We start from the raw sequence: 19,014 nt of genomic DNA on the forward strand, positions 1-19,014 counted from the left end.
CTTCAGCAGCCACTGGTTGCCCAGCAGGACAGTGAAGCACAGGTTTAGGTTTTCCGGCATGTTTTATGTGCGCTCACAGATTGGTGCACTACTTTAAATCGGCAGTAAATGTTATCCACTTCCTCAGAAATACTTGATCTAACATTTAATGAGGTGCAGGATTATTTTATTATAATTCACACCAACATATATTAGTCATACTTTGCATTAAAAGTAAGGTTTAACGTTGTTTTAGATGCTAATCTATGGCACACTTGTTAAGATGCACACCAGGCCAATTAATAAAATAAAAGATGTGTTACTAGGAAGAATCAGCATCTAGAGCAGCACTTTGAGCTCCAGAGCCGTTCAGGGTCTCAAAGTCTGTCGTTTGCAATTGTCTTGCTTAATGAAGAGTGTGTGGATGTTGAAAACCAGGTGAATGAAACACAGACATAGTTTACTTTTATTACACTTTTTTTTTTAAATATTAATTTGACAGCATTCTGAAAACTGCTGTGAGAAGATTACTGGTATTTTAACTACACAAATAAATCACACTTCTATCTATCCATCTGTCTGTCCGTCTGTCTAAAATTCAGCTAAATTATAGTTATGTTATTAACTTTTATTACAGTGTAATTTTTTAGTAAATGCTGAGATTAAAGAAAGATTACTAAATTCTTTAGAAGTATTTTTTATTGTTAGTTCATGTTAGCTTATGCAGTTTAAAAATGGACCATTGTTGTAAAATGTTAACAACAAAATAAAAGTAACTTGACATAAAATAGGGCAGAGTATTTTTATTTGGCTTTAGTTTTGCTGTGACCCGTCATCATTGTTAAATATTTAATTGTGTCATATTGATTGGAGATGCTCCACTCTGACACACATGGGATAATGCAGTCTATTTTAAACTCCTAAAGCTAGAGCTTTTATATGTCAGGTCAGGCGTGTCCTCCATGAAGACATTGTTAGATGTAGGGCTGTAGTCAACCAAAGAAATGCTTAGTTGACCAAAGTCCTGTACTGCGCAACGATCAGTCGACTAAAAAAAAAAAAAAAAAGACGTGAAAAAACGCGATGTTTTGCATTTTTTAAACATTTATTAAACAATTGTCATAGAGTATTTATAAAACAACAACGAAAAAACATCAATAATACATAAAACTATAATAATTATACAATTCTTTGAAAATTAAGTTATTTTTTTTAACTGCAAAGTGAGGAGCATCTGTAATCCACACGTCTGGCCACTGACCGGATCCCTTCAGTCCCATTCCATCGAGAGCATGTTGACAGCGTTGTCCGTTACCACTGACACCCGCTTCTCTGATGGAATGTGGTAAGCGTCCGCGACTTGAGTGACATTTTCTCCCGTGTGCGCTGCTTTGTTTCTAACACAACGCTATTCATTTTACAGTCCGCATCGATAAAATGGGCTTTAACTGTCATGTATCCTCCATTCTAAGCGAAGATCACAAATCAGATGCGAGACCTACAGCCAGGGAGGATTGGAGTAACGGTCTTGTCGTTTTTTTTTAAAATGCGGCCAGACAAAAGATTTAAATTCCTTGGACATTTTGTCGACAAAAGCCAAAACAAGTAGCGTTCTAACTGAATGAATACAGCAAACCTACCTATATTCCTTACTGAGCGCGAAGCAGCAGTGCAGCCAGCCGCAGGTACGGTTCCCGAGTGTTGACGTGGTGCGCTAAACTCTGGCGCTGTTATGTCTAAATTAAAGCATTTAAAGTTTGGGATAAAACATAGGCTAATTATATTTAGAATGCAGTAATATATAACTGGTAATAAAGGGAATAAATATCAAGGAGTAAATCAATGAAAATTTCTTCATTGGTGAAAAAAAAATGCAACAGGTCGACCAGTATAAATGTCAGTCGACCAAGACGTCATCGACCGATTAGTCGACTAAACGACTAAAGTTGACAGCCCTAGTTAGATGATGTGTGTTATGGTATTAATGAGAGCAGCAGCTACAGAGTTTGGTGTTACAGTGTCTTTAGTGTTCATTGCTTCATCCATCACAGTCTAATCTTTGTGCTCACACCTCCAGTGTCTCGTCTAATGGAGCGTGCCTGCTAACAGCACAACTCTTCTGGATGCAGGAAGTGATACAGCATGACCGGCAAAAACACAAAATACTCATTTAGTCTTCAATGTCACTTCATCTTTCAGAAATCATTCTAATTTGATGATTTGCTGCTGAAGAAACATTTCTTAAAATTAGCCATTTAAAAAAATTGTGGAAACAAGTCTCACACTCTCCAGACTTCGTAGTTTCACTTTTGCCTCTTTGTTTCTGTTGGCCGCAGTAACTTTTCTGGTATTTTTTCATATTTTCAGTCTTGCAGCTGGTGTTCTGATGTTGCCATTTAGTACAGCGAGCGATGAGAGTTTATTGTAATTGAGAATACATGGACCTGGAGACTTAGAGAAATGCCTCAATATATTTGGGGGCTGAGAGGATTATAAGATTACATGTATGAAAACAAAGTAGAGATGTTCCGATACCCTTTTTCTCTTCCCGATACCGATTCCGATACCTGGGCTCAGGGTATCGGCTGATACCGAGTACTGATCCGATACCTGGGTGTGTATCTGTATATACAGCTGTATATACTACTAGCCCTGTGTAAATTTCTAGAATTATTTTATGGTGTGCTCCAGACTTATCCCTTGATAAAACATGAACAAATACATGGTTAACTACTGTATTTATTACAGTATTTTTATTATCTGACATGAATTTGACAGTAATATTATTTAATTTCTTAAGCGAAAAAGAACTTCAAATGCAGCCAAAAATCTAACACCGCAAACTGAAAAAGGTATTTTAGTATTTTAGTTTTACAATATTAGTGTATAAAAAACTGCAACAAATAAGTCTAGGAATATAAAAAATTCTATATTAATCAGATAATCTCTTTACAACAAAACAAGTAAAAAACAAGCAACCGTCTAGGCATAATTATTATTATTAATAGAGACGTATTATTACTACATAGAGACGTAGCTAAATCTACTGTAGGCTACAACAGTAGCTTAATATATTGTCAATTTACTCGCCATGAAGATCTTTGAGTGTCTGTGTTTATGATATGACAGTTTTCTCAAATGAAACGTTAAATTCTCATGAAGTGACGGCTTATGCGTTCATGTCCTCATATAGTGACACACGGCAGAGGCCACAAAACAGTGAGCTCCCGTGCATCTGCGCCCGTCTCCTACAGAGATGTAGACTTTGCAGGAGTAATATTTAAATAGTATTTTGCAGTTTAATATTCACAGACACTAGTATATATATTCGGCTACAGTCTGGAGCCCTGCGCTTAGACTAACACGGAAGCGACTGAACGCAGCTGCGGGTAACAAATATACTCAAACTTACTACCGGTTCTACAGAGACGCTGGTATCATCACATTTAAAAATTTTCAGCACCGTCTTGGTCCCTAGTCGCCGTTTTACTGTCTGGTTGGTCCAGTCTGAAATACTGCTAAACAGCGGACATACTGCTAACCACTGATCTATAATATAGAAGCGGCTTCACTGTCTGTTGGCAGTTTAGAATGCGATGAGCGATCCAGTCATATATAGATCAGTGCTGCTAACGCGTTTTCATTTCTTCTTCGCTGCTCTACACAGGGGTTGCTTGTGGCATTACAGCACAACGTCCTGTGTTTGCAATGCATTCTGAGCAGCGAAGAAGAACCGTGCAGCGGTTAGGCAAAGCTAGCGTTCATAACTAGGTCTTGAAAATGGTATCGGATCGGTATATGGGTTCATGTACTCGCCGATGCCAGAATTTGTTGTGGTATCGGAGATATTTCCGATACTAGTATCGGAATCGGAACAACTCTAAAACAAAGCATACAATTTTGAATATGAAAGGCAGTTTTTGTCCCCAAGGAGTCCTTTTATTGTGTATGCCAGTCTAGGGGTTTTTGGGCCTATAAATATTTACAATTATTAAAATCATCATCCCTCCATGCCTCCATGCCATTCTTTTAAAATATAATTTCCTTAATATTATAATTTATTTTTCCATTTTTATTTTTCTCATTTATTTTATTTTATTTTCCTGTAACAAAATATAAATGATTGTTCAGATTTGTGGGTGCATTTTGAGGATCTTATGGTTGGCAATGGTTGAAATTTCAAATGGAGATGCAACTAACTCCTCTAAGACTAATAATCAACAACAGACACCTCATGCATGCACAGTATATTTCCTTACGCTGAAAATGACATAACTTGCATCACACGTTGCCTGAATGGCAGTGGTGCACCACCAGTTTATGAACTTCTGATGTGAGTGCTGCTTTTAATACTAGTAGCTTCCTAAATGAGTGATAATACCAGACTTTTTGTTGTTGCTGTCTTTGGAGTGGCATACCAGTGCGCTGGCCTCATGCATGCTGGGCTATAAAGATGTCAATAGATGCTGGGCCACTTTGAGGGATCTTCTTATTAAAAGCAGATGATGTTGTTTCCATGCAGCTCTAAGCATGCAGTTTTGTCTGATCGGCTGAGGCCAGGCCTGCTGTGTGTTTTTAGAGCTTCGAGCACTTATGAGTGAAAAATGTCTTTTGTAACTGCATGAGACTCAGCGTATGTCCTCATATGGTGAGGCGTTCAGGCTGGCTTATCCGTGTCTTGGGTGCACGCCAGACCTCTAGGTGTGCCTCGTAAAGCAGGAGGGACGACAGTTTGACAACATGATATTTGATGCACGCTGTTTAGATTACATCGTTTCTTTAATCTCTTCACTTGTTGCATTTGATGAAGTCACTCTGATTGTGTTCAGATTGTGGTGACAATTACATCAAAATCTATCATTTCAGTAGCACATTTATACATACTCTTATATTGCTACTTTTGAGACGATCATGTTATTATGTCAGAACCATAACAGTTTTCTGGCCACTTGTATTATTTTATTAGATTTTTTTTTTTTTTATGTAAACACATTTACATAAATATAGGAATACATTTGCATGAATAAATGAATAAAAAATAAAATAAATACATTTACATGAATGCATTGCATTCCATTATTTCTCAGTTCCACATCTGATAAGTTATTCTTTTAATTGTTTAAAAAAGTTTAACTCATTTAATGACTGTTAAATTTTTATACAATCACAAAATAAATATCCATTTTCATACTATACATTATTATTCTGTACCGAATTCACTTGTAGCATTTGTATCCAGTAGCATTTTAATATTGGTGCATCAAGTCAAGGATACTTGGTTAGGATGGCTGTGCAAGCATCTTTCTCTATTGGCCATTTCAAAGTATAGATCATAACTTATGATCATAACTAATTCTCTCTGTCTTTATTTACAGTGAAGCCATTCATAACCACCGTAAAGGAGATGCGGCTTCACAGAGATGACTTCGAGATGCTGAAAGTGATTGGCAGGGGCGCCTTCGGAGAGGTAAGGAACCCGGCGAACCCTCGCTGCCTTTTTGGCGTGTTTAAAAGTGCAAGGAAATCACCTCTGAATCACTGCAGCCTTTGCCATATTATGTGGTTTGTTTTCTGTATTTTTCGAAGCTTTCGTTTTTCATGTCTCACTTTGTGTGTCCAATGAAAACCCCAAACTATCAGTGAAGTATTCACGTCCCTCTTAAGCATCTCATCAGCAGCCGAAAACCAAACCCCTTCCTCTCATCCGAGTTTCCCTGCTCTCCCCCTGCCAATTCCCCGGGGATCTCGGCCTGGCGTTGGACTGCTATTCTTGGGCCGGCACAAATCTAGGGATTTTAGACGGCTCTTTTTTTTGTACAGGGGAATTTGCTACTTGTTCCTGCAGTACAACACTTGGACTATTCACTACACACACAGTGCACTTTTCTTTTTCTTTACCAATCTGTCTTCTATTACTGCTACGTTTTCCATTTTTGCTTTTTCTGCTCCGGATGTGTTCACGGGATGTGTGTGCGTGTTCACTAATCACTGCTGTGTGTGTGCACTTTGATAGGTTAAATGCAGAGCACAAATTCTGAGTATGGGACACAATACCTGGCCACACGTTACGTAACTTTTTTTGTTTTTTAACCATTAACAATGCTTCATGGGGTTGTAGTTCTTTCCGTCATTAAAGCCATTGAGTAGAGTCTTTTCAAATACTTTTACGTTTAAAATTCCTTTGTAATGTTGCGATCTATCACATAGCTGGTTAGTTTGATTCATGGCTTATGACTGCTTAATGACTTCTAAAAATCCCTATTGGATATTAAAGAGAAAAATACTTACAGAACCAAGGCTGCTAAAGAAGTAGGCGGTTGTTCTTTTGCACTCTACAGTCTCCATCTGACTGTCCAGTTATATTTAACACCATATGTGATCAAATGAAATGAGAACATCAGATGAACATCAGTCACACAACACTAAGGCTAGTTGTAGTCTGATTAATGTGTGTTACTTGCCAAACGAAGTGAAGCTACAATCACATATACAAGTCTGACTTCATAAAAACATTTTTTTTAATTTATCAAAATTAATTATTGCTTTAGCCTGAAACGAAATTCACAGTGAAGATGAAATATGATGTGGTGATGCACATTATCAGATATTCTGAAATAGGAGAGAAACATTTTGCTGTGTCACATTTCTGCTGTGTCATTACACCTCCCTCTTAAATGAGTGTCATTTCCTTGGAAAAATGCATCCAATTTAATACTACTGCTATTTCTTCAGCTGAACAGAAGTTATCTCTGTTCTTACAAAATAATATAGGATGATTCAGAAGCTCTTTAAGACTTTATTTTGCTTGGTCTGTGGTTAGGTCTGTGGAAGGGGTGGTGTTAGCGCAGTGGATAAGACGCATGCCTGTGGTGTGGGAGACCCGGGTTCGAATCCACTGTGAACCGCCAGTGTGTCCCTGAGCAAGACACTTAACCCCTAGTTGCTCCAGAGGCGTGCGACCTCTGACATATATAGCAATTGTAAGTCGCTTTGGATAAAAAGCGTCAGCTAAATGAATAAATGTAAATGTAAATGTAAGTCCCAGTGTTTACTTACTCGTTTATGAATTAGTTTCGATTTACTTCCACTTAATGCTTACTGTCTCTTAGTTGATGACAAAAACAGGGAAGATGATGTACATGTGAGCAGATGAAGTGTTCATCTAAGTGATCTTTACAACCAAGTTCGGCTCCTTACCGTAGATTCCTGTCAGGAATGTCAGTTGTGGCACAGGAAGCAGGGCAGGATGGTGCAGCTTCCAGGAAAGGCTAAGGAAACCAGAACCGTCTCTAAGGAGTGACTTTAGTAAAAATAGTGATTCACTCCGCGTGTAATTTGTGCTGTTGTCCCCTCCTCAGCCACCGGGACCTCAATAACCCTTCCTTGCTGTTTGTTTTGTGTGTGTGTGTGAGCATCATGTGGTTTTAATGATGATTCAGATCTTTGGAGTATTTTTCAGTCTTTGTGTTGTCATCAAGCCAGGCTATTGTTAGTGTGTGCTGCAGCTTGTGTCGGTTTCAGAGCACTCGGACTCATGTGTGAACATAGTGCTGCTGTTTTGTTCCCTCTCCCAGCCGTTTCCTGTGGCTCTAACATTACAGGATGTACTTCCAGATAAATCTCTTGCATTTCCTGTTTATGATTGATGGCGTGGTCCCAGCTGAAGGCCTGGAATTTGGGACTACTTAAAGGTATAGTTAATTTAAAAATGCAAATTAGCACTTTTTTTTCAATCTAATGTCACTGCAAGCTTGACATTCATTCTTCTGGCAAAAACCAAAGCAGATGTTTAACAGAGCGTTCAAGCTGCTCTTTTCCATATGCTAAAAATGAGAACGGTCAAGTTACTAGAATAACAAAAAGCAAAATTTTCTGACCATGGACTGTACTCAGAAAATGAACAGAACAGAAAATAAGCTTTCAGCCTTTAGTAAGAATGTAAAATCACCATAAAAGTACCTTCAAAGTGATCCTTACAACTAGGGCTGCACGATATTGGGAAAAAATTACATTGCGATATTAAATTTTTCTGCGATATATATTACGATATGAAATCTAATGTAATTTTTTTTTACAAACAAAAATGGGATGAGCACACTTACATTCTCATTTTAAATGATTTAAACATCAGAGTATTATTTAAATTAGAGTAAATTATTTGTTTGTAAGTTTAGGATATGGTTTGAATTGTTAACATATTAACGAACATGAACTTACCACGAGCAATACTTTTGTTACTATATTTATTAATCTTTGTTTATCTTAGTTTATAAAAACACAGCTGTTCATTGTTTGGTAATGTTACTTCACAGTGCATTAACTATGTTAACAAATACTGTACAACTTTTGATTTAAAAAATGAAGGCTATAGCCTAAATGTTGAAATTAACAATGTTGTAGAAGTGCAGTTTAGTAATAGTAAATGTTAAATAATGTAGTTAAATAGTTTAATAAATAGAACATTATTGTAAAGTGTTACAGATTTTTTTATACACCAATTCAGATGTCTTGTGAGTTCAGTGTTGGACAGGTCAGTTGTTTAAACCATTCATTAAATTGAATCGGTTCAAAGGAATCATTAGTTCGCGAATCAGATGTGTAATTATCTCTGCAGTTTAGGATATCGCACAAGATTTGACAACACAGAAAACATTTCATCACTGGATAGTTTTTTTTTTTTTGACACCATCGTGCCAATTGATTTTGATTAATATGCGCAAGGGAGAGAGATATCGAGTGAGAATCATGCCAAAACCTCACACACACAAAAATGTGTTTTACTCACACCCAACGATTCACAAACAAACTCAGTGTGGTTTGCAAATACAAAACATCACTCACAAACTAATGCATTTTGTTCTGCAAATAAAAAACGTAGCTATCTAACAAATACAGTACGTTTAACATATACAAAGAAACGTAATTCTTCAATGACAAAAATATCCTCCAAGTACAAACTAAAATCTTTCAAGTACAAAACAAAATCCTTCAAGTACAAAACAAAATTCTACAAGTACGAAAAACTGTCACGTGTAGGGCTGGGATAAACGATTATTATTTTTTAACGATTAATCTAGCGATTATTTTTTCGATGCATCGATTAATCTAACGATTAATTTTTCAGACCGATTTGATTTCGATTATCTCCCCATTAATTGACTACTAACAATTTATACATGTTGAGTTACATATCTGAATGAAAAAAACATCAATTCCTTAACATTGCAATATATGTTGATTGCTCTTAAAATTACAAAATAAAAGACTGACTAAGAATGCATTACTTTGCACTTGTATAGAGATAGCATTCAATAAAACCTTGAAAACACATAGCTTACTGAAACAAGCTTACTGAACACATAGGGCCTAGCTTACTGAAAAAAGAAGTTCTTTCAGATGAAAATAACAACAACTTGATGTCTAGTATTCAATAAAAAAGGTCACCCAAAATACTTTAGAGCAATTGAAAGAATACAGTATGTAAAAGTAAACTTGAGGGCTTTAAGCTAATACAGAGAGTGCTTTTACAAAAAATAAAAATTAACAGTGGGAGCCAGCAGCCTGTCATGGAGAAAAAAAATCTCCGAATGCTCCACGTGAAACTTTGGCGTTCCGCCCTTTTTCTATCGTGTCTAATGATTTTGGTTAATATGCACGAGGGAGGGAGAGAGCAAGAAGCGCTCGTGTTGTTTGAAGACTGTGAGTGAGCGCGCAGCCGGGGCTCTCTCTCGTACGCGGCCTGTCACTGTCACTCACTGTCACTCACCGATTTTTATAAAGTTTTAAATATGGATCTTTTTCTTACACAAATGCATTGCTTCACTTCAGAAGGCCTTTATTAACAATCGGAGACATGTAGAGCACTTTTTTTGATGGATGGGTACACTTTATTGGACTTCTATTGGACTATTGAATTTCACCCATTAACTGCCATTATAAAGCTTGAATGAGCCAGGGTGTTTTTTTAATATTACTCTGATTGTATTTGTCTGTAAGAAGAAAGTCATATACACCTAGGATGGCTTGAGGGTGAGTAAATCATGGGGTCATTTTCGTTTTTGGGCGATCTATCCCTTTAAGTCTCCATGAAATGAAAAGATCTTTCACTACTTCCGTTACATCATGACTTTAAAGAGGTCCTATTATGCTTACAAAAATAATTTACAAATCTTAAAGTCCATTCCAATGGGAGATATTTCGTTTAAAAAAAAAACTCTTTTCAAGAACCACAACAAACAGCTCATTTGGACTACAGCAGTGGTTCCCAACCACGTTCCTGGAGGCCCCCCAACACAGCAGATGTTCCATGTCTCCTTAATCAAACACTCCTGATTCAGATCATCAGCTCATTAGTAGAGACCTGAACTGAGTGTGTCAGACAAAGGAGAGATGCAAAATGTGCAGTGTTGGGGGGCCTCAAGGAACGAGGTTGGGAACCACTGGACTACAGCATTGTTTTCCGGGTTTTTTATGATTTCACAAAGCGGCCCATTAGAATATAATTAAAACAGTTTCCACCTACGGAAATTCGAGTGGTTGTGGGGCTGGGGAGGGACAAGGTCATGGTTAGAACGCTTGGTTGAATGCATCAGACAGGACAACTACAAAGAAGAAGAGCAGCTCCTGTAGCTTCAAGTTTTCTTGTCTTGCAATATCTGTGCATTCAAAGGTTCTGCACAATCCTCTTGTTCAATATTCTCTGGGTCTGAATCTGGTTTAAATTTTTATGGCCATACACACTGACGACATCCTAGGGTTGTGCCGATAGACGATAGTATCGTGTGTCGACGATAGTCAGAGATATCGGAGTAAGCAGATGTTTCTGTCGATAATCAAGACGATATTAGGCTCATTTTCCTACACTGTAAAACATTTCACGTTGGTTAAACTTATAAATGAAAGTTCACCTGCTGCCTTAAAAATGTGAGTTAACTCAACTTACAGATACTCTGTGTTTCAACTCAAGAAGTTAAGTTTTACAATTTATTAAACTAATGGTCATTTGTTGTTTCAACTTGATGCTCTGAGTTAAAACAACTTACTATGTTACATTATCAGTTCAAGAAAACTCAAATCAGCTCATAATAAATAAACTTGTAACTGGTCTGCTCAAAAATTTAAAAAATTTATTGAAATATTCAAAAATTCAAGTAATGTTGTACAAGCTTTAACATTTGTTTGAGAATACAAATTCTTTTAAGGAAACAAGTTTTAAAAAGCCATTTAAGAACACAAGTGCTTAAACATCCATTTCATCAAAACATCAAAGTTTCTCTAATAATATACAGAACTAGAAGAAAGGTAGATGAGTGTTATAAAAGAGGTATAGAACATGTAACTGAGGGGGAAAGAAAAAGGCATGAATTGGGGAAAAATGAGGAGTGGCCGGCCGTGTGTAATGATACAAAATAATGGCTCATCAATCACTTTAAAGATTGTAAGTTTTCTCTATATAAACAAGTACATGTAGCTTTCTGACCTTTGAAGGATTTGCACAATACATGGTCATTGACTGTGTTGAACAATACTCATGTAGTAAACTCTCACTAAAAGCAATAAGAACACACATGTGAAATTGGTCTATTTCCAATAAATGCTCAAAGGTTTTTCCTTATAGTAAACACTTGACCAACATTCAGCATTTGAGATTCCAGATAAAGCAAAAAATTAAAATTAAAATAAAATAAAAACTTTAATATTTTGTAAGATTTGTACATGATATTATTGATGACATGTTTAGGCACGATATATAGTATAGTACTTAGATTGACTGACAGTCAAAAAAGCATTTTAGCATAAATTATTACTGATTCTGGGATAAAATAATAATAATAAATATATTGTAATAGCTGATTTACTTTTTCCCTACACATACTGCTCTACAATGAATTCAGTATCATCAGTACATTCACAAGATTTAAATATATTTTCTTACATCACTCATCTTGATTATCTCAGAAGTCTCCTCTGACAGGAAGCGCAGAAGTCCAAGTAAGGCAGCTTTTCTTCGGTTCCAATGTGTGTCCTACATACAATTATAAACAATACTGAGTGACTCCAATATATACATATTAGAACACTTATATTAGTGCATACTGATCAAATTGAGTTAATTTTTATTCATACCTCCTTATCAAGGCACTGTATAACTGCTAAGGCTCAAGCTCCTGCTTGATGATACAGATGCTTTGTACAGCTCTAAAAGACACCAAGGCATCTAGTCCATCCAAGAATGACTGCAGACGATCGATGGTGAACTCAGTGCTCATCTGAAACAGACACAAGACAGGAGGAAAAATGGAGCCAAAGAGATTAGTAGTGGGCAGCAAGTACAGATGAAAAATAATCACATATGTAAATCACATGCCATCTTATAACATTTTAAAGAGGTCATGTATAGAGGTCATGACACAAGAAATTAAATCAAGAATAAAGAATGTTTTAAAAATAAGCAAGTTCACAATTACCTTATTGTAAAATGAACATCCTTCACACAGCTTCTTGAAAACTTTGTAGGGTGACACTTTATATCTTGAGGTGACAATAACTTTGAAGAGGAATCAACAGCTGTGACGGTGCAGAAAAGCAGAAGCATATCAGCAGAAGCAATATAGACTAAGCATATGAAATTGTACAAAAAGAATTGCATGGTCTGCATTAAATATGTTGTGTGACTGCATTAGGCCTGCAACAAATATACAAGTTAAACAGCAAAAGATTTTAATATCAGTAAGGATGTGTTAACAGTACCTCATTGTAACATGAATGTCCTTAAAATCAGCTTCTTGAAAACCCTGCAGGGTGATAACCTTATATCTTGAGCTGACAATAACTTTGAAGAGGAAGAGCTGTAACAGAGTGAAAAAGTATTAGACAAACAGCTGTCAGAAACGTATTAAAGTAACTAAAATATAAACATTGAAAACTGAAGTGAAATATTAAGCTATTTTAGCATTTGACGCTTTAGTAAACTGTAAAATTAGCGAGGGAAAACCCTGTGTCCTTATATTGCCCCATTCAAGTGAATCTTTATCTGTGTACACCCGGTCAAGCAGCCGCTGCCTGGATTTGAACATTTGTCTATTTTTGAATTACAGTACAAGTGCGTGGCGTGGCCAAAAAGCAGAGAAAGAAGCTTTTTGTACGCTTAATGTATCGCGGCACCTTACATCCACAAACAGACGTGCAGCAAAATCCAGGCGGCGACAGGCTTGACCGGGTGTTCACAGACGGCGGATCAACTGACCACGGTCGCGGAGCACAGTCAATGCAATAAATAATAATACCTGCAGACTTCAGGTCGAAGACCAACTAAAATATAAGCACCGTTAACCAAAGTGATATAACTATTTTAACGTTTGAGGCTCTGGAAACAGTGAATTAACGAGAGAAAAACGTGTGGTGTCGTATTACATTCGCGAGGCACAGTCAAATTGGCTAACATGCAATAAATCGCAACATTTACCATTACAAATTAAAAAAGAAAAACTCACCTTCCTCGCATTCTTTGTGTTTCTCGACACAAATTCGTGTAAGGTCTCCAGGCAGCTGCATTAACTCAAAATGGCAATGGCTTCTCTCTGTATTTCGCGCTCTCCGTGTATCGCCCCTCCCCCAACATATAACTTACAGACACGAGTTAAATGAACTTTTACAAGCCAGACAAAACTCAGAAGAAGTCAAGACAACACATTACTTTACGTTTAATTTTCAATAACGTATAAACTTAAGTTCAATATCCAAAACTTAAAGTGACAATTTAAGTTAAAGAGGAAAAGTAAGTTCATATAACTTATTTGGGCTGTGATGTTTTACAGTGTATTAATGTATTAGATTATAATAATAATAACTATTATTACTATTTTTATTAGGCGGTTTATAATTCGGCTATCAAACTGCCCAGCTATTTCACTTCAGCACCGCATTTCTCTCTCTCACACACACACACACACACACACACACACTACACACACAGCACGTGCACAGGAGGATTAGACCCTGTAGTTGCAGTTGTCCGCTTTCACTCGGATAACTAAATCCATGAAATGAAAGATCGAAAACGAGGAGTTGGTGTCCCACACATTTAATGGCTGGTACACAACGCGCTCTTCTCATACATGAGAGATTAACTCTTTCTTGGCGTTACAAATAAAGTAAAGACAAACTACGTGAGAGCAGCTATGGATAAGTACGCTCTCCTGCCTTCTTATTATATTCGTGAACATAGCACTATAATGTGATGCATGCAAAATGCATAGTTTTGGCCGTTAAAATGTCTCCATCCACAAATAGACGTACATCGACTGCAGATGTAAGGTATTTCATTGCACTTTAACAAGTAATCTGAACGGCCTATATATGTGCAATATTTTAACCGAGCCCTCACTAATTGAGTTTAATGCCACAGTGATGTTAGAATGCATCTCTTTCTTGTTTCTGTGGCGGTGCGTCGGTCTCGTCATGGGGCGCTTGGTCTGGAGCGCTGTATGACTGATGCATCAGTTCAATTCAACTTTACTCCAAATATATCAACTTAGCCATTTTGAATACTTTATATTTAACGTGTTCGTTTATGCCAATATTAGTTTTAAACTGCTGAACTTTAAATGAAATCTACTATTTATTTTCACCATTGACTGATTTTGCAGAACATTTAGACTGATAACTCTCTCTCTCTTGCTCCACCCATGCACGATAATATCGTGTATCGTCGATCTCACGGGCTGACGATATGATGATTTGAAAAATTACCATATCGCCCAACACTACGCCATCCTAAATGGAACTTGCCATTTTGGCAAGGGATGGAGCAGTGCTGAAACACTGTCTAAGCTGTTTGCCAATCAGCTAACCAATCATTTACATTACATTTACATTTATGCATTTAGCAGACGCTTTTATCCAAAGTGACTTAAAGTGCATTCAGGCTATATATTTTTTCATTTTTTATCAGTATGTATGTGTGTTCCCTGGGAATTGAACCCACAACCTTTTGCGCTGCTGACGCAATACTCTACCACTGGGGAGAAAGGTATTTTAATTCATTTAAATTGAGAGCATGGTCTAGTATACACCCAAAACAAAATCTAAACTTTGTAAAAGAGCATAATAGGACCCCTTTAAGTGGTTATACTATACTGATTATCTGTTCCTCTGCTGTTGCTCTAAATTCTCATTTGTATGGAGTAATCTATATTAAAATTTTGGCCGATTTTATTAACCAGTGCAATTTACATTTACCAATGAATGCCCATTCTTTCTAAATAGATGAAACCATGGAAAACTAAAATCTTACAAAATTTAGTGCTGCAAGTGAACTCTTAAAATAGGAATCTAAATGTATCTATGTGTAAAATATTAATGATGATGGCAAATGATCAGCAGTACAAAATGGAATTTGCCAAAGTGATGATGATAATTGATAAATTATAATGTATGATTTCAAGAGACTTTATATAAAGCTCTCAAGTCATATAATTATTTTTATGCTACTTTTTGTCATTTTTGGAGCTTGGCAGTACGTTTTGGAAAAGGAAAGTCATCTGGGTTTGTAACGACATGATTGAGTGTATTTGATGACTGCATTTTTATTTTGACAGAACTGTGCCTTGAAAGACTAGCTTTTTGTGGTCGTGTCTAGTGGTTGAAATACTTAAATGGCACTCCTTTTTGCCTCACCTGAGACTCTGAATAATTATGTTGAATAGAACAAAAATGATAAACATGGAGTAGGGAGGGGAATCAAGGAGAACTAGACTGATGCAAACATTTTGTACATAACGTCACAGTGAGTCACTACAGGCCAGAGAAAAAAAAGTCCGGAAATGACTGCTACAGAGTGAGAGCTCTACGTGTTGACGTTGAGCGCTGATGATCAGTTCTGTTGAGTTAGTCCAGTGAATCACTGATGTAGAGAATGACTAGGTCAAAGTACACCAAACCCTGTCCTCCTAATTGATTTAGAGAAGACAGCGGCTTCTGTTCTCTGAAGGTATACTGACATAATTAAGATTGTTTGTCAACTTCAGGCTGAAGATGGATTCACGGACCCACACGCTGGTCCTGATACAGAGTTTATTCATTTCTCTGGCAGAAGTGCAGTATTTTATTGTAGGGCTTCTGATGTCTCCAAAGCATTTTGAATAGGGTTATTATTTGGTGTTGGCTTGTCCAAAATCAAACCTGCTATATAACAAAAAGAGTGCTGTAATTGATCTGATTTTGCAACAAGTTTTATTTGATTTAAAGACTGTTTAGATCAGTGTTTTCAGTTTTCACTGGGCTAAAGAGGGATCAATTACTCACCCTAATATTCCAAATGTGTATGAGTTCTGTTGAGCACACAAGGTGATAATTTGAAGAATGTGGGTAACAAAAACAGATGCTGGTAGCCATTGACATCATAGCCATTTTTTTTCCATACTATGGAAGCCAAAGGCTGCCAGCACTGTTTGATTTGAGATGGTCCGATGTCCCAGGACCAGTGTGAGAGAGTGTTGGTATAATTCATAGGACTGTCACTTGCTTTATCATCATTTACACTCTTGTTTCAGCAGTATTGCATTTATTGGTCCCACATTTTTAGCATTAAACTTATCTTTCATTTTTGTTCATTCATTTAGTTAGAATGTTATCGTTTAAGGAATTTTACTCGTGGTAAATTACTCAGAGTAAAGTTATCCAGAGTAACTTATGATTGTCTTGGAATTATCAGGTAAAATAGGCTAAAAAAAATATTAGAAAGCAATTTAGTGTTGATCTGCACCATATGCCATAGTTTTTGACCAAAGGTTTTATTTGATATTTTTTTATTTAGCTTTTTATGATATATAAAAAAAAATGCAGATTAAAATATTTTGTTAATTTGTATTTTTTCTATTTTTATTTTGCCAAAAAATTTTTTTTACATTTTACATTGCCTATTCAGAGCAATGCAACCCCTTCCTTGTCCTCAGGGTTGCACGGGTGCTTAGCACCTGCCACACTGTATAGATCTGAACGTCAGAATCACTCTGTGAACTCTGATCTTTGATCCCCTTGGACTTTATGGCTTCTGTACATGTTCTCTCCTTTGGACATGAGTGTGTTGGTGACAATCTCATTGCAGTGTCCACTTTGGTCATCTGCTCCCTCTCTTTCTCCATGGACCTCCCCAGCATTTTCAATCAGGTCAAGCTGACTTGCCTTTGTGAAAACGTGTGTCTAAAAAAGGAGAAAGGGAAAGAGGACATGAGAGTCGGAGGGAGGAGGAATTGAGGGGGTTTTGAGCACTCCGGGTTTGGTTTGTTTTTGTAATGAGGTCAGTTATCTGCTGCGGTTAGGAGCCTTATAGATAAGAAGAATGTGTGTGATTAAGCTTCTCTTTGAGTTTGTCGTCAATGTGGACCTTTCAAATACTCTGATTCATGCACTCCAGAGGACATCAAAGGGGGTGGAAAAGCGGGAAACAGCAGCAGGGCTCGTAATTTGCCCTTAGAGTATGCAAAGTTAGCTCTGTGTTCTTTGCTGAAGCAGCACATTGAGCTGTGGGCAGGTACTTGGGTGTGGGTCCACGTGAGGGGAACACTGTTCCTCCACCGAGGGTAAACACACATCATGTGACGTGTCCCGAGCAGCAAAGCAAAGTACAGGGAAATTCATGACTCCACTTAACATTAGCCAACTGGACGGTCACAAGAAGCCAGTGGACAGAAGATAGCAGAATAACATTGGTCACGCACAGAATTTTATTTTTAAAAGTCATCGGGGAAACAATGAAATCTCACTGAGATGTTTAAATTGTAGATTAACAAACAGCTCCTGCTCTGTTTAAAGGCTTATTTTCCACAGAAATTAACTTATTCGTATGCTATTCCAAATACGTATGACATTACTTCAATTTATCAATTGAATGGGTGACCTATCTTCATTAATGGAGCAAACATTTGCCCCCGCCTGAGAGAATTGGCAGGAGCCACCACTGAGGCTAAGTATACGTTTAGCACAGATATATTTTCACTCGCAAACACTTTCTGACTGAGGGCTTCAGAGTTTCACTCTGTCAAGCGATCTGTGACTTTTCTCTGTTCAGAGAGAGAGAGAGAGAGAATTCACGTGCTACATTTAAACAATATTCTTTGTTGTATTTTCCTTTCAAAATAACGGCGTTCCTATGGAAGTCTTCAGCCTTTAAGAACAGCTGGGTTTTCCGGTAGTGGGTGGAGTTAATGTGCAAACGGCATTCTCATTGGCTGACGCTCACCTATTATCGTCCCTTTTTTGATTTCAGCAATTCACAAAACCTGATTAATATTCATGAATCCAGCAGCTCATTAATCCTTAGTAATCCTTAGTGTGTTTTATAGTTCTTATTATTAGAATTCGTATTATTATTATCCTATCAGTATTTTTGTTAGTTTTTTCCCAATTGTTTTTTGTTTTTTTTGTCAGAGACATTGAATGACAGAAAAAACAACCACCACTCAAGTTAAAATGTTCAGTTAAAATGACTAATATGCATTCAAACATGGTTATCAAGTTTAATTCTGATTAAGTTTTATTAAATAATACTGGATTATTATAAAGCGTGACTGACTGATGTTAAAAGTTTATTTACAAAAACTGTGCCATTTTACAAATATTATATATCAAAAAGTCTGGCGAGTAAACTAAAATATTTACTAGCCAGTGGCGATTCAATTGCCAAGGTGTCCGTAGAGGGTTGTGTGAGCAAAAAAATAGAATCATTTTTTTTATATATTCTCTTGTCTTCCAAGTACAAAATAAAGTAATATGGGTTTGTGGAAAATAAAAGTACAATACATTTTTGAGTGAACTGTTCCTTTGAGTCATGAACCTAACACACATTGCTAATTATTGTTAGTTGTTAATAGTTGTTTTATGTCATGTCACTAATATCACAGTCCCTCACTGCATTATGACTGCATTCATGCGTCTCCTCCCTGACGGGTGTGTCTTTCTTCAGACAGGGTGTTTGCTGTCCCCACCCCACATGAATAACACCTTTCCTAATATTGAGTCACTCCCCCTGCAGGA

General features: G+C 36.9%; 1 protein-coding gene across 4 annotated transcripts in view; it reads left to right on the forward strand.

The window, feature by feature from the left end:
- Nucleotides 1–19,014, forward strand: part of LOC132092598 (serine/threonine-protein kinase MRCK beta-like) — a 72,702-nt gene that overhangs the window by 20,677 nt on the left and 33,011 nt on the right. For all 4 annotated transcript variants that reach the window (XM_059498897.1, XM_059498898.1, XM_059498899.1 and 1 more), the window contains exon 2: nucleotides 5,355–5,446. In XM_059498897.1, the coding sequence (XP_059354880.1) occupies nucleotides 5,355–5,446 (92 nt within the window). The remainder of the gene's footprint in view (nucleotides 1–5,354; nucleotides 5,447–19,014) is intronic.

Source organism: Carassius carassius, chromosome 18 (assembly GCF_963082965.1).
Source record: "Carassius carassius chromosome 18, fCarCar2.1, whole genome shotgun sequence".
Taxonomy (NCBI): domain Eukaryota; kingdom Metazoa; phylum Chordata; class Actinopteri; order Cypriniformes; family Cyprinidae; genus Carassius; species Carassius carassius.